The following is a 15,967-nucleotide window of genomic DNA, read 5'->3' as shown; positions in this document are numbered from 1 at the left end:
AGGAATGTCCGACAATTATAAAACACCCCAGAGATCTCGCGACAATTGAATGCTAGACGAGAGCCTGGTTAAGGGAATTTTGTGATTGGTCAGTGGCGGACGGCTGAAGTGAGTTGATTGGCTGTGCTGGAGGTAAACACGGAAAAGGGCGGTAGCAGAGAATCTGCTGAGCAGGCCGGCGGTTAGCCTAAAAGATGGAGATTTAATCCGGTTCAAATGTTTCTCCTGAGTGGTTTTATTGTTATTTCAGGTTCAGGAACTTTGTTACAAACTAACACAGCCGGCGGTGGAGTCAGGTGGGTGGAAAAACTGGTTAAAATATGTAGTTTTTAGTGCAGGCAAGCCTGTTAGCTGCGCTCTTCTATCCCATTGATGTGAACAGCGTGCAGGAGCAGGGTTACCGTTATCCCAGTCCCAGGATAAACCGGGATGAACCAGGATAAGGTGACTTACTCTGGAGACAAATCTCACTCCTAAATGTGCTTAAGTGTTGAAATTGTATCACTGTTAATGGGGAAAAAGATTAAATATTAAAAGAATCCGTTTAAAGGTTGAATGTATTTGATGAAGATAAGTTTACAGGCTGTGGAGGGATGGAAGTAAAGAGACGTCCAAAGTACCTGGTTGTGATTTCCTGAAGTGTTAGATTATTTTAATGGAATCTGTTTATTAATTTTTTATATATATTTAGAGCTGCTATTTTTAAACCGGACTATAGTAAAAAACCCACACATTTCTGCTGCTTGTGTGACAGCAGAGCACACAGTACAGATTTTTACATGTAACGTGCACAATTTGGTTTCGGTAAAGGTCTAACATTGGCTGTTTTTGAAGTTTTGTATTCCTGGTTGAAGCAGACATAAAATATACTTTTTGAGCAAATATTTCGAAATTGGATAAATCGAGCCCGACAGATATTTTGCTATTTCCCAATCTATTTATAACAAGCAATAAAGAAATGAAAACAAAAATATAGAAGAGACAAGAGAAACACCGTTCAACCATGTTATGACTGTTGGTGTTGCATAGTTTGTCCACCAGAACGCACTCTACATTTAGCTTTAAGAATTTTTTATCTTGATCTTAGTGGCAGTTTTCTGAGCTCACCTGGTCCTGACCTGCTCTGTACTATCTTTGCAGGGATGTCGGTTATCATACAGACTCGTGGTGAAGTAGGTGGGGGTGTCGCGGCTCACCTCCAGTGCCCCCACTGTGGCCATTTCTCCAAGAGCCACGCCCATCAGCTCTCCCACATTGCGGCATCCCACCCCTCCTGCCTTGACGGTGTGGTGATGGGACGCCTCGGGAACATCCTGATGTACCAGAGCGGCGCCCGGCTCTTCCACTGCTCCTACTGCTTCTACACCAGCAGAGACTTCACCAAGCTCTACAAGCACATCATCACCAAACACTGCATGGATGAAAGGGACAAGGGAGGCGACAATGGGAGCGAGAAGGGTGACGAGGAGGACGAAGAAATGAAAGATGCCACCAAAAGAAAGCAAACTATTAAGACTGAGGAAGAGGAAGAAGAAGAAGAAGAAGGGAAAGGTGACGCCAAAAGAAAGAAGAGCAATGAGGAGGAAGGAGGAGGAGGGAAAGATGAATCTAAAATAAAGAGCATCAAGACTGAGGAAGAGGAGGAAGGATGCAGGGACGTCCTGAAAAGAAAGAGGAGCAGTGAGGGTGAAGAAGAGGAGGAAGGAGAGGGGGTGGAGTCGGTTAAATGCGAGTATGATGACAAAAGCGTGCTACTGTTTGATGGCGCCAGGTACCGCTGCCTAATCTGTGGTTGGAAGAACAAGCTGAAAGCTGTGGGTGTCAGCCACGTGGTGCGCAAGCACAACATTCCCAAAGCGTACGCCAACCAGGCCATCAGACGTGACCTTGCCACAGCCAACCAGATGCAGAGTGGCGGGGGGGTGGAAGAGGAGGAGGCAGCGGTGGCCGGGCTGAGCGGTGAGCTGCTGAAGGAGGAGATGGAGGCCACGGCCAAAGTGGTGCGCTTCATCTCCAACCGCTTTGTGTGCCTGATGTGCGGCTGGAAGACCAAACTCAAAGGTACCCGCCCACGCACGCAGCTCAAATCAAACTGATGCAGATAAAAGATAATGAACTCGAGGTCCCAGGTACGAATCCCTGCACCTGCTATTCTTTGTAATGACCAGCAGGGGGCAGAAAGCAGTTATTACATGTATGTGTAATGTAACACTTCTGTACTACTTAGCGTTCTGTGTTTTGTAGCCGTTTAACAGACTGTTACCTGGAGGACTGCACCAAACTGGGACAATAAAACTTTGTGGTGATACACTGCCCCCTGGTGGTAACATTTTAAAATATATTTAGAAGAGACTACCGTAACTACAAAAATGACCTTTTAATGTGACATTTATGTCTTAAAGCTTGTATGCATGGCACAGATACCACATCGGGCTGTTGCTTTAAATTTGTAAATGTGAGTTAAAATCCCAGAAATGAAGGAAAGCAGACATAAAACGCCAGAAAATGTAAACACAATCTTTACATTTTAATTACTCTTTAAGCTGACTTCTGTAGTATTCTTTTGGACTTTAAAAAAGATTAGATATGACTTTTTTGACTTATTTTATGCGAATTATTATATTTTATAACAACAGCAACAACAAAAGAATTTTAATCAGCTTATACTTGGTAATTGTATCTTTTTGGTTGTTTTTTTTTAAGCAAGCAAAACTAAAAAAATAAAAAATCTTTATCTAATTGTTTTTCAAACCAAACAAGCAAACAGATAACTAAAAATAATCCAACATCAAAAACTATAGATTTGTTTTTATTGTCATCTGTGTCGCCGCAGGTTTCGCCATCAGTCACGTGGTGCGTTGCCACGACGTCAAGCGGCCGTACAGCTGCAAGGACTGCAAGCGCAGCTTCTTCTTGCCGAGCCGGCTGCAGCGGCACATCAGCTCCGCCCACCGGCCCGGCCGCTACGCCTGCCCCTTCTGCTGCTTCAGGTCGCACTTCCTGGGAGGCTTCGGGAGACACTGCAGCCGCTGCAACGCCCGCGAGGAGGAGGGGGATGGCGGTGATGGAGGGGCCGTGGAGGAGGAGGACAACGAGGAGGAGGAGGAGGGAGAGGACAGGAAGGAGACAAGAGGGGAAAAGAAACGCAGAAGTCTGGGGATGGTGGCGGCGGCGGAGGAAGACGACGATCAGGACGAAGATGACGAAGACTGAAAAGGAGGAGGAGCTACAGAAGCACGCGATACTCCGCTGAACATTTTTAACCTGCAGAGAACAAATATCTGTTTCACCGAGTCCGAATAAGCTTCTTTTTTTTTTTCACGATTCGTCTGCTTTAATGAAGCTTCGTGTCTTAAATTTGGAGATTCGGGTGTTTGAAGCTCGACTGTAAAAAGAGCTTCAAATCACCGCTTGAAAATGAATTTGATGGCGTTTGTGGAGACTGCTCACATCATCAGCATCTGGATCCAACTCTTTAACAGACTGAGTTTGTTTAATTACGCTCAGCTGAATGTAACCGCTGGTTTAAACTTTATTATTCACGGTTTCATTCACAGTTTAATGCAGCGGTCTTAAAGATTTTAATTTAAATGCATGTTTGAGGTCACTGTGATCTCACAGCAGTTTGTGTCTCTGAACTAGAGATGGACCGATCCGATATTACGTATCGGTATCGGTCCGATACTGACCTAAATTACTGGATCGGATATCGGAGAAAAATAAAAAATGTAATCCGATCCATTAAATATCACGAAACTTGCACCTCACAAAACTTGCAACACGCCGTAACTCACCTCAGAACGTATGCATCACGTGATAGAGCAGCTGTGGCATGCGGGACCTGTCGGTGGTCTGGATAGCATGTGGAGCTTCGCTAGCAACCCGGCATTTCATCTCCGACAAATTATCCCCGAGAGTCTGCAATTTTGTTGAAGAAAGATGTTGAATCTATTTGATATTTCTTGAAAAATAATTGATTTCTGTGCATTTTTTTTCACACTGCATCAAATTAAGGTTGATTACGTCGATTAAGCATCATGAGGTGGCGCGTGAGGGGTGGTTCCCTATTTTTTATTTATTTAATTTTGTTGTTGCTGGGAGTTGGAACCCTATTAGTTAGGTTGCTTAATATTTACGCTAAGTACTCTTTAAAATACCAGAATAGGGAGGATGGTGTAGGTTTAAGTTTATTAGATTGATCAGTATTGCTGAACTATGAAATATTTTTTTTGTATACAGGTATAACAGAATAGCTTTAGTGTAGTTGTTGTTTTAAACTTGAGTATGAACTTGCAGACTTGCAAAATGCAGCAAGATATTTTAAAAAACAGTTTTGTTGATTAAAAAACACTATATCGGATTCATATCGGTATCGGCAGATATCCAAATTTATGGTATCGGTATCGGACATAAAAAAGTGGTATCGTGCCATCTCTACTCTGAACACGATTTCTCATCTGACTTGTGTCCATTTAGCTGCCAAACTACACTGGGAAGACGGCAAACGTGTTTAAACTCATCACTGCCAAAACTTTTGGACACAACTGAACTCAAAACTAATATTTTCAGCTTTTAAAAGGTCAGAATTGAAAGGTTTAGTAATGATGTGACACATTCACATCGGAAACCCAAATTAGAGTCTTACGCGTCACTGGTCTTGACACTGCAATTGATTTTTTTTAATACTCATGTATGGATCACCATTAAAAACTATTTGTTTAGGTCTAGGAACCGCTCGTGGCCTGCTGCTTTGTGTTTTCTTGGTTTCCATGGGGATGTGTAAACGGGAAATAAGCTTACCGTTAACATAGACAAGGTTCAAAGTCATGCTGTTGTCTGTAGTGACTGCATTAACTTACTGAGCACTTAGTGCTGCTTCAGTTTTACATTAATAGTATTAAGCTGACAAACGAAGTGGATGGTTATTGTGAAGTAGCCAAAGGAAATGCAACATTAGTCAGCAGCATTTACCACTATAGTACAAGAATGATTTTATCAGCCATCCTAAAATGTCTAGAGAAGAGAGGAGCTACCTGACAGACGTCAGTGTATGTGCAAAAACACTTTTTTTTTTCTACTTTTGGATCTGGATGGCATCACAGAGAGCAAATCACGTGAGGCACACAGAAACCCCGCCTACCTGCTGATCAAACCTGTTTGTAAGGTGCAGCCAATTGGAAAAACTGGCGGCTAAGACAGCCTGTGGTACATGTGAAGCTCCTCTGGAAAAGTGTAAGCGCTTCCAGGAACTGGCCAATCAGAATAAAATCAACTTTAAGGGAGCAGAAACAATTTGTTTTATAAAAGCTGTGAAAAGGGCAGGTATCTGAAATAAACTCAATCTTTAAAAGGCTGGTGAAGTCTCACTAAAGCTCTGGAGTTAATCTTTTTACAGTGTGTGAGAAAATCACCTTCAAGCGAGCGTGTAAAAGTAAAGCGACTGAGTATAAGAGATTTATTTAATCCAAACATACAAAAACAAACCCGCTGACTGTCCCGCCTCCACCGGACAGAAAGGAAGGAGACCTGCTTTAAGATACCAACTCAAGTCTAAGAAAGCAGCGTGAAGCATACAACACTTTAACCCCCAGATAAAAGAAACCCAAGTCCTCTTCTCTTATCACACTCTGCCTGCCCTTGCGTGTACACATTATTTTGAAATAATTTTTTTTTTTTTGGGGAAAAAGCACAATAAACCCAGATTTTCTTTTTCACTGCACCAACTTAAAGCCGTATGACTACAACTCATCTTAAAGGTAACATATCAATCTATAGCTGCAAGTATTTATTATTGTATTAATTTACTTTCTTTATTGTGTCTCTCTCGGGTTTTAATACTGGCTGAAGGTGTGATTTGCTGGCACATGACAAAGGATAAGCACCAGATTTAAGGAGCAGAAACCATAAAAATATGCAATAAAACCTTTGGCTGTGGAGATCTTTCCTTTTTAATAACACACATAACAGCTGCACTGCTCAGTTTATCCACTAGGGGGAGGGCTAATGTTGAATCGCCTCTCTCAAATTAAAAAAATGTCTCATATGAAAGCCTTAAATAATTCCTAAAAGTTTAGGCTTCAGACATGTGAGACATTTGAGTGGTTGCTCATCGCTAATCCAACGATATACCTGCTGTTTACTAACACAGGAAAAATTCGGAATATTTGATTTCAGGTTTTCAGATTTTCCTTGTCTACCTTTGTAGGTGTTGAATGGATTTGTTGGATGAAAAAAATCCTTTCGATGAGGCCACATTGGGCTGGTTGGTGTTTTCTACACCAAATGACTGCATGCTAGGATTAAATGACCACACACATACTGAAATTTGCTTGCAGCGTCTCTCAGATTACACTTTAAGACGGCAGCATAACATCTTTTCACCTGCAGATACTGTGAAGTCTCCATATTTTTTGGAAAAGAATCTCTTTCATTAAATTTTGGCTAGGAAGCCATAAAAAAAACAAAATCTATCAGTAGTTAGGCTTAAGTTCCTGCCGTGGAAACCCCCCCCCCCCCCAAAAAAAACCCCACGGCTTTTCTCATTTAAAGAAGGAGAAGCATTATCCCTCTGAGAACTAAAATCTTATGGACAAAAGTAACAGACCCACATTTTTTCCATTTCACAAAAAACCTCCAGATTTAAGTCTTGTAGTCGACACAAATCGGCATTTTCCTCATTCTAAACTGGAACCTGAAGCCACTGGCGTCAGTTTGTTCCCTGCTGTGTTTGTTTGGGAGCCACAGATCACCACGGTGCTCCTTTAAAAGGCCAACGCCAGTGGCGTCCAGCCCGTCTCATCCTCACTTATCAAACAGTGTCCTGACAAAAGCTTAAACACCCAACAGAAAAAGACCATTTCTATAAAACTGCACTTTCACATTTTGATTTTGTTTCACTGGCAGCTGGAAGTTGGTGCGACTCGGTCCCTGTATGGCTCTGCTTGGTGGGTTCACTGGTACAACCAGTCCCATAATCCCCTGCTGCGAGTCAAAGGCCATACGGAAGCTTTTAATGTTCATCGACCCAATTAACTGACATCAGCATGTTATGATGTTGGGAGGTCAGAGGTCAGATGTGTCGAGGACACCATGCTCCCTCCAAGGCAGCCATGTTGATTCCCCTAAGGTCGTCGAAGTCGTCGCCGTCTCCGTCGCAGTACTCGCCGTCGTCGTCGTGGTCGTCGAAGCGAGGCGTGTAGCTAGCCAACGCCTTCTGCTGCTTGGATCAGATGTCGTCCGGAACAAAACAGAAGAGACAACAGAGAGCGTGAGCAGCAAGTGCTGAAGGTTGGACAGTCTGAAGCTGATCAATGAGATCATTAAAGGAGGCGACGCCTACTTTAACCCTCCAATACAGAAGCAAGACACGGTGTTGGTGGCTGATCTGCACGTCTGTACCAGTTTTTTACCTGTTTGCAGAGAATTTTTGGGTCATTTTTCAGCCATTATGCGTTTAATTTTGGTGGTCTCTGCAGGTACTTTATGGTGCGCTTGGACACCATACTGGTATCACACCATACCAAGATATTTAGAAAGCCTAACAGTGTCACTTACACTGACACAGATGTTACGCTGAAGTCATGTTTCACTAAAAAGCCGCTAGAGGGCATCCCCTACGCAGTGAACAGTATGCTGAGCTCAGTGAGTTGTGCAAGATAGCGACTGTAAGTAGTAAACAGTGTAATTAGTAAACTCTTTAAATTAATTTTAGGCTTGAGTTCTTTGAAAAAAGGCGAGCCAGCCAACCCCGGTGAAGCTGTGTGACGGAAACACTTCAAACTGGCCCTGAAGTCAGCTCCTGATGTCCGCTGTCTGCAGCAGGGCTGCTCTCAGCAGCTAAAATCAAACAAACTAAAATCTGGACAGTCAGACTCTCTCAGTGTAGCTAATGATTTTCCATCACCAGCAGCTCAGCCTGCAGCTTTTACATTTTTAAACTCAGACTGCAGAGAGTGAGAGATGCAAGATGCAACAAACCTCCAGAGTACAGGGGACTTTATCAGATCTCCGAAGATCAAAATTGTTCTGGGACCTGAAACTGAAGCGATCACAACAGCCAAGTATTGAGGCTTCATTAATGTTTCCAAGATTCAAAGTTATTTAGGAATCTTGTTTCCCCCTCCAGGTAAGGAAACTAGTAATTCTGGTAACTTGATTTATTTATTTGTTCATTTTATTGGATTATCGGTTCTTTATGAATACACCTGACCCACACCTGAAGCCAGCACTGTGGAAATCATGTACATCACTGTATACGTACAGAGCTTCCTACTGATTCTTTTAATATACACAGCTCTGCTCAGGTACGTTACTTCTTATCTCTGTACATGCATGTGTAGAAACCATAATCAAGTCATCCTTCTCCTTGTGTTTGATTCCTGACAGTTTACATTTGCTGCACCTTTTACCTGAAATAATCTCCAATTAAGCACAAACAAATTGTCACAGTGGAAGATTTAAGAATATCTTAAAGCATTAAACAAACAATTTCTTGACCTTAAAGTTGCTCTTGTCCTTGATATCATCTTGGTGTTCTCCTCATCCTCTTATATTTATGTTTACTGCCCTCAGCTCATTAGAGTAAAGCTGTGCTGCATAAACCTGGAAGTTTGACTTTTCATTTTGTCTTCCTGCAGTACCTTCTCAGCCACTTCCCTTTGCAGTAATCCTGTCTTTGTAGTTCATTTGTCTCCAGTTAACCAGCCATGTGCATCAATGCCAGATGTTGAAAACCAACAAATAATTACGTTTCAGTTTTGACTTCAGTCTAAAATCCCCTGAAAGTGTCTTTTGATTTTCAGAGCGTTGCAGAACCTCTTACCGTTCGGACCACAGGCTCTCTGAAGGGGGGGCAGACCATGTGAAAACGAGGTATGGCCACGTGGAAAACTTCCTCTTTACTGGCTATGAAAGAAACAAATATGAGAACAGCAGCAAAACATCTGAGAGGCGTTTCTGTTACAGGTGGAGGTAGTTACCAAGTCTGTGGAAGGTGTAGTGACCCTCCATGTACTCTGACGAGGTGGAGAAGGTCGTGCAGCTGGCGTACTCGTGTACTTTTCCAGGCGTCATGACCGGGAACTCCCCTGCACAGATACACACACAAACACACACATTCAGCAGCTGGTCTCAGCCAATCACAGTGGAGCAGCCCAGGTGTGATGCGGGCAGCGTACCGACCACGCCGGGACCCTGGACTTCCTCCACGTTGCCATCAGAGGTGGTGATTTTCCAGTAGCGGCTGTCGAGCTGACAGGCAGCTTCAGGCGAGGCGCTGCTGGACATTTCTATTCTGAAAACACATGCCGGGTCATTAAAACGCTGAAAAGAGGCGGTGAGAGACATGGCGAGCAGAGAGGAAGTTACCTGATGCGGTAGGTGAAGAAGAAGTGTGGAGGATGGACGGACGAAAGCTCTGGCAGGAAGGAGGTAGAAACGGAGACGGTGATGTCGCCGGTGGTTGCCACGCAGCTTTTGTCGTGCACATACCTGCAGAGCAAAATCAGCTTTGAGCTTCACAGAGGCTCAAACACACAAAACACTCATTAACGTGTGCGCTACTCGTTGTTACCTGAAGATCTGGTCTCTGATGATTGGATACTCTCCCGTGACGACGTTGTGCACGTAGGTCGTGAACCACTCCAAGAAACATGAGCCTGCACACACAAACACTCACAGTTTCCCACGTTTTCATGCTCAGGGTTTCTGCAGCTTTCACACAAAGTTAAAGAATCACAGAGAACAAACTGACACAAACTTATAATCTGTCTGGGTGATTTATCCAACTGGAGGAGAGAAATAAATCAAGCAGCTGCTGAAACGGTCTCGTGTTTAGGACTTTCGGTTCGGTCTAAAGTAGCTTATACCTCAACTTTATACAAATGAATGAAGAGTGGACGACTTGAGTCAAATGTTCCTGCAAACCTGAATCTATCAAATCACATTTCACAGCTGGATACGTGGACAGTACCTGGGTTTAGCTAAACCACGGCAAAGACGAGTAAGCCCAGTGATAGACCCGCCTCTCACATGATGACAGCTGTGATGTGTTCCAGCACACTGGATGCTGAACTGAATGTAGGGAATTCAAATGTTGTCTTAACTCTGTGAGATTACTCAGATTCACTGCTAGACCTGTTGTTTCTTTCTTTATGGGCTCCACCCTGAGCGTAGGTGACATCACCAAGAAAGCAGTCAGAAACACTCAAATTCACCTGCATCTTTATCTGCTCTTTTTTCCACCTTGAAACTTTCAATGTCTATAATTGCCGTCTGACAGTTTGTTCAGCTCATAGATCTCTTGAACTATCAGCCCGAGAACCTTAAACCACCAAGAAACCTGCAGTGAGTCTGTCAAGTTGGTTGACCTTTTGCCTTCATTTCCTTCTCATTGCATCCATCTTCAGACAGTGAGTGAGGGAGGAGGTCCGTCTGCCTGACTTTTGCGACCGCGCAGTATCATCTGTGGAGAATTTACATTACAACTATGCCACGCCCCAGGCAGCGGACTTCAAAGAAGCATAACAGGAATGACTTCTTGGCCGCCGGATCTCCAGCTGTCCGTGTCCGCAACGGAGTATAATTAAGACCTCAGGCATAGTGTTTCCTTTAATGATGTGAATTTCAGGGCAATTTTGGTTTTCCGTTTGCTGTGTGGCTCCAAGACCCGAAGCAGAGTTTTTGTTAACGAATTTAACTAAAGAAAAATGGGTTATTTAAAAAAACAAAACTGCATCGAACAAACGTCCGCCTACTTTAAGAAGTTTGGACTGCAGTAAAAACAAGAGCAGGGTTAGGGTTCAGGGTTTGTTATTTGCTCTGTTTAAATCCGTTTTAACCCACCTGACATATTGATTGATTATTTTTTATTTATGTGGATATAGAAGATGTATTAATTTGTTAAAAAAAAAATACTGAGTCAGAGGTCAAACATGACATTTTAAATCTTTACACGACCTTCTATATATTAACATTACACGCTGAGTTGACCATGAAGACTGGATGTAAGAAATATTTGAACATGACCTTTCTCTGCACTTCTACAAAGCAGAATTCAAAATTTTTCACGTAATTGTGATTACAGGTAGAAAGTTTATTTTAACACCTGAGAGAATTGGACCTTTTTGTTTGACGGACTTTTGGACCTGGAAATGTTTAATGACATCAGACTGAACGAGAAGACAAGTTGCAGAAAATCTTGTGACATCCAGCTTTAGAGTTCGACAGCAGGGCAGCAAAAACAAACAGATCAAACAGAGAGACGAGCTGTCGCTGTTAAAACTGAGAGGAGAGTGCACGGTGAGACACTTAACAATGTTCATCTGAACTCCTGTGAAGAACTATGTGATAATACAATTGCACTCAAATACATTACACCCCAGTCAAATACAGTTAACTGACTGAACGTACAGAAATGTTCTACTGGAAAGCTTACAGGATACTTCAACATAGAGGTTTAAAAAGACAAAAAGTAAATGAAATGATTTTTTCTTCCTAAAACCGATTCAGCATTAATCCTAAAAGCCTTTTAACAGTTCCTCTTCAAACTTAAATATCACTTAAATACTCATTGCACAAGTTTTTCACAAACTGTAAATAACAACTTGTCTTAAATTCTCTAAATATTTAGTATTTGTTTTCTCTTTATCGTTATTATTACTGCTATTTTCTGTTATTTTCTTCTTAATTTAACTGCATACTTCTATATGCTCATGTAAAGCTGACGAACACGAGCCAAAGTATTTCGTTATGGGTAAATGTGGCTACACTGTTTATCTGTACATGACAATAAAACTTGAAACAGCAGTGCTCAGAATGATCATAAAGGCTTCCTGTTTCTGTTCTGTTTGTGGTTTAAAATAATATGAGATTAAACTGGAGGCTGTTTTACGGGTTTATACCTAAATTATGTTTCAGTTTGGTCTCGTGCGGCTTAATTGAAAACCCCTCTTAACCCAACGTCATAAACTTCCACATAACCTGACGTGCACCAAGAAATGGGACAACACGTTGCGTTGACGCAGCCCACAATGACTAAAGGTGTAGAAGGTTACAGCGTAGGGTTAAAAAGAGCATTTGTGTACATCATAATTTGATGTACACAAATGTAGATTTCCTGCTGAAGCAAAATTAAGGCATCAGTCTGAATTTTGATTTGAAGACACAGTTGGTTCTAAGCGATGTTTAATTAAGATTTTAATAATTTAAGTATGTGGTGTAGTTTTAATATTGAGCCACTAGATGGCATTGATGTCAGCTTTGATTACCATGTCAAACTTGCAATTCACTAATTCTTGTAAATCTTCCGTTTCACGAACTTTGGAGAACGACACCCTGATCACAGCAATTCTACTGAAGCTGAAAGAATCTGGACTCTTACCTCTAAGTGTTTTTTGATTTTAGGAAAAGTAAGAGCGCTTAGACCAGAAATTATACACATGGTCTGCCTAAAAAGTCACCAGTGACAGGAAAATGAAAACAGGAGTCATCTGCAAGTCGAAGAACTTCCTGACCTAAAACCACAATTCATACTTTAAAATGTTAAATAACATTTTCTGAATATAACATTTCTAACACAGTTGCAGATAAAGACTGGCACTGACCTGTGATGAACATGTCGATGGCTGAAGGATCCTGAGCCGTCTGATCCTGAAACACAGAAAGAAGAAACAGTTCCAAATATGTTTACTGAATGCTACAGAGCATTTACTTTGAAAGAATAAGCAGACAGTAAATGTGCTGACCGGGCAGGGGTAGAAGCTCTCAAACATCTGGCGCCCCTCAGCAGGCTCCAGCGCCATATACTGACTGAGGCCTGTGTGGAAGCAGAAGGTGAGCGGCAGGCAGCGCCTCATCCCCTTCCTCTGCTGGAAGCCGCCGGCCGCCGTCTCCACATCCAGCAGCACCTCGGAGCGGTAGTGGTTGGACAGAGACATGCTGCCCATCAGCCTGAGGACAGAGAGACAGGTGGAGAGGAAGGTGAGACAGGTAGAAGGGGGCGTGGCTACAGTCTGTGTTCTCAGGCTGACACTGACCCTGGGATCACCAGCTTCTGACCGTTGTGGATGCGGTAGGAACAGCGGTAGTCGTCTGGGAGCTTGCAGCCGATCTGTGCCTCGATGTCATTCAGCTCCACCTCGGTGGTGCCCTCTGAAGACAGAAACAGGAAACATCACCTTTAAAGGCGATGCTAATGGGGCTGACAGATATAAACAAAAAAGGTTTTCTTGTAGTTTATCTTCAGGAGAGCTCAGACTTTACATGCAATTACTGATTATCAAGTTTTATAGAAAGAAGGTGACGAGATGTGTGAATGACTGAGAAACATGAGCAGAGAGCAACCCAACAACTTTCAAACATCAAGAAACACTTTACAGCAGAACTTTGTTTTACTGAAGCAGAAACAAAAGAACTTGATTCTTTTAGCTCAAGAACAAAGAAAATTTGGCAGAAACATGCAGATTTCTCCTCGTTACACTAAAAATGGCGGAGCAGTGAAGGCAAGCCTGAAGCCATCTGCTTCATCTGTCATAAAATAACGAGTAGGGCTGCCATGATTAGTCGACTAATCACGATTACGTCGACTATTAGAGGCTTTTTTTTAGTGTTTTATTTGTTCCTGAGTAAATCGTTTGGCTGAGATTAAAGTTATAGTTTTTACACAGCTGAATAAACGTCAAGCAGACAGCTGATTATCAGAAGTGTGAGATGCTCGAGAATATACTCCGGTGTCCTGTTATATTTTAGATAGCAAGGAGTTTAATAAACTTCACCGAAACAATCTGCAAATTTCATTAAAATTTAATAAACTATCATCTTGTCTTTATTTTTAGTTAGCACATACCTTAAACACTTAAAGCTGTAAGCTAATGATAGTTATATAAGAGCAGATGCTGCTGGTGCAATAAGCTGTAGGTTTTACGTCCAATGGATGCATGATCTGATTAGTCGACTAATCGCAAAAATAATCGGTGACTAGTCGACTATCAAAATAATCGTTTGTGGCAGCCCTAATAGCAAGTGAAGCGAGCCATAAAATTGTTTATTACTCAACTGTCTGTTGACTTTACTTAAGCCTCTGAAAACAGGGGGGCGTGTTTAAAATAGCTGTAATTCATAAACAGCTAATTCTGTACTTTAGTTAAACCCTTTGAAACAAACCTGAAAGTCTGGATTTTAATCACATATTGATTGTTTCGTGTAAAATCCACTGTGGTGACGTGCAGTGAACTTCAGGCTTTGTTGATGCAGTGAGCACAAAGAAAGCCAAACTCGGAAAGAATCTTTTTGTTAATGAAGAACGACATTTTTATTTAATTTTCAAACCTGTTTTTAAAAGTCTAGAATTTTGGTGTTGCCTTTCAAACAAAAAGCCTGGCTATTTCCAGTTTGAACCATGTGATATCTGTGCGAGCTGTGGTGCATCCAGCTGTTGAACTGTTGTGTGACACCTTTGAGTGATGCGATCATTCGTGGACACCTCTGCTGCAGGAAGCTCTTGAGCTGCTCCCACGCCCTCTTCAGCACTGCGTAATACTGGATGTACCGGCCCAGATCAGTGTAGTACTGCTTGAAGAGGCAGAACCAGGACACACCGCTCTGCAGTCGGTCGTCACTAAGCGAGCATACATACAGAGAGAGAGAGAGAGGAGAAAAGTCAGAGTGCGGCGAGGCTGCGGCGAGGTGTAAAACATGTCGGGGTGAACTCACTCTGTCAGCAGCCAGTGTTTGCAGCACTGAGACTTCCAAAGAGGATTGTGCTTAGAGAGCTCGTTCAGGCGCCTGCTGACAAAGCTGCAGCTGAGGAGGAGGGAGAGGGGGAGGAGTCAAACACAGAGAGAGGAGTTTTATCTCAAACACATCTCGTGGTTTACAGAGCAAACAGATATAATGACACATCCTGAAAACTACTCAACTTTATTTAAAATTTATGTTTATTTAAAACAACAATTTTATTTAAACCTGAACAACATATTTAACTTTTTTATCAACTAGAAAAGTTTTACGACATATTTATGTACCTTTGCTGCAGGAAACCAGTGTACCTTAACTGTAATAACCCTTCTGCTATAATAATCAGAACATATTTGTGTGATTTCACTGAAAGAATCGGATGCCTGTGTACTTTTATTACATGGATTTAATGCGCTTTTTAGTACTTTGATAATAAGTTTCAGTAGATTAACATGAAAAGGGTTGAGGCTAACAGACATGCGCAGTAGGGGACGTAAACAAATAGTTAGCAGCAGTTAGCATGCGGCTAACTGTAAACGCGATCATATCTCGTATATGGGGCGTTTTAAAGTCTCTGTGTTGGCTCTGCGCTACGTGACAGCTGCCATTAAAGTTACATTTTCATGAATACCTGCAGTAAAACACTGACAGCACCTTTTGTCACAACTCTTTACTCAGAATTACAAGAACAAAAATTAAAATAAAGGGGCTCGCCTAACGAGCTGCTGTCGTTGTTATTAGCGGTTAGCCTCTAGCCTGCGTTTCCCCCTGCAGCTTGTGTAAGAAGAAATCAATGGCGTGTTTTCTTCTTCCTCTCCTGGCTACACCGTGGAGGTGTGGGATACGTACTGCATCAAGTCCCTGAAGTCCAAGTAGGATAAAATGTGCAGCAGCGGGTCTGTGGGCAATTGATCCATCCGTAACTCCGTGAAAGCGGCTGCCATTGTTAGCAGTAGTGACGCTGTTTCTTCTTCTACAGCGTTTAACGGCTGTTGGTGAACTTTACCTGGTGAACTTCTGTACTTTACCGCCACCAGCTGGTAGTCACTGTGTTTAACGATGTTTAATATTTATATATTTTTTGACTTCTTTGGTGTAAAATTGTGTGGCTTCTCTGTGCACTCTTACCTGTAACCTAAATGTCCGTAACAAGACACGGTCTTGTCTGGTCTTACTGTGGAAATGTTCCACCCAGTGTTGCCAACTCCTCAGTAAGGAAAATCACTATTGGCTG

General features: G+C 42.3%; 2 protein-coding genes across 5 annotated transcripts; one reads left to right on the top strand and one right to left on the bottom strand.

Annotated features, from left to right (window-relative positions):
* The first annotated feature begins 114 nt into the window (after positions 1-114).
* On the top strand, positions 115-5,936 carry LOC146547143 (uncharacterized). 2 transcript variants are annotated; one of them, XM_085265900.1, is made up of 3 exons: positions 115-296; positions 1,141-2,061; positions 2,834-5,936. In XM_085265900.1, exons 2-3 carry the CDS (start codon positions 1,143-1,145, stop codon positions 3,211-3,213), a joined length of 1,299 nt encoding a protein of 432 aa, XP_085122026.1. In that variant the 5' UTR covers positions 115-296; positions 1,141-1,142; the 3' UTR covers positions 3,214-5,936. The 2 variants fall into 2 exon arrangements, with proteins under 2 accessions (XP_085122026.1, XP_085122027.1); XM_085265901.1 differs by lacking the exon at positions 115-296 and adding an exon at positions 307-444.
* A 578-nt stretch (positions 5,937-6,514) lies between these two features.
* Positions 6,515-15,945, bottom strand: fbxo3 (F-box protein 3). Of its 3 annotated transcripts, none has more exons than XM_085265896.1 (13): positions 15,862-15,945; positions 15,583-15,780; positions 14,710-14,799; positions 14,451-14,614; positions 13,035-13,149; positions 12,744-12,948; positions 12,603-12,648; positions 9,572-9,656; positions 9,367-9,489; positions 9,177-9,292; positions 8,979-9,086; positions 8,822-8,904; positions 6,515-7,219 (listed from the first exon to the last, which is right to left on the bottom strand). In XM_085265896.1, the coding sequence occupies exons 2-13, from the start codon at positions 15,675-15,677 to the stop codon at positions 7,070-7,072; spliced, it is 1,380 nt and encodes a 459-aa protein (XP_085122022.1). In that variant the 5' UTR covers positions 15,678-15,780; positions 15,862-15,945; the 3' UTR covers positions 6,515-7,069. The 3 variants fall into 3 exon arrangements, with proteins under 3 accessions (XP_085122022.1, XP_085122024.1, XP_085122023.1); XM_085265898.1 differs by having other exon boundaries at positions 6,515-7,216; positions 15,862-15,942; XM_085265897.1 differs by lacking the exon at positions 15,862-15,945 and having other exon boundaries at positions 15,583-15,842.
* Positions 15,946-15,967: the final 22 nt, after the last annotated feature.

Source organism: Mchenga conophoros, linkage group LG23 (assembly GCF_057382185.1).
Source record: "Mchenga conophoros isolate Kocher_MC1m ecotype Shallow Benthic linkage group LG23, M_conophoros_male_GT1.1, whole genome shotgun sequence".
Taxonomy (NCBI): Eukaryota; Metazoa; Chordata; class Actinopteri; order Cichliformes; family Cichlidae; genus Mchenga; species Mchenga conophoros.
Note: the sequence above shows the minus strand (reverse complement) of the source record. Positions and strands in the feature narration are given on the sequence as shown.

Bases quoted from the DNA above. Each gene is read 5' to 3' on its own strand.
- fbxo3 (XM_085265896.1), bottom strand. From the start codon at position 15,677: ATGGCAGCCGCTTTCACGGAGTTACGGATGGATCAATTGCCCACAGAC. The intron at 13,150-14,450 runs GTGTCACACAAC...TTCTGTCTTCAG, and splicing joins AATGATCGCATCACTCAAAG to AGGGCACCACCGAGGTGGAG. The intron at 12,949-13,034 runs GTCAGTGTCAGC...CTCTGTCCTCAG, and splicing joins CAGAAGCTGGTGATCCCAGG to GCTGATGGGCAGCATGTCTC.
- LOC146547143 (XM_085265900.1), top strand. From the start codon at position 1,143: ATGTCGGTTATCATACAGACTCGTGGTGAAGTAGGTGGGGGTGTCGCG. The intron at 2,062-2,833 runs GTACCCGCCCAC...GTGTCGCCGCAG, and splicing joins CTGGAAGACCAAACTCAAAG to GTTTCGCCATCAGTCACGTG.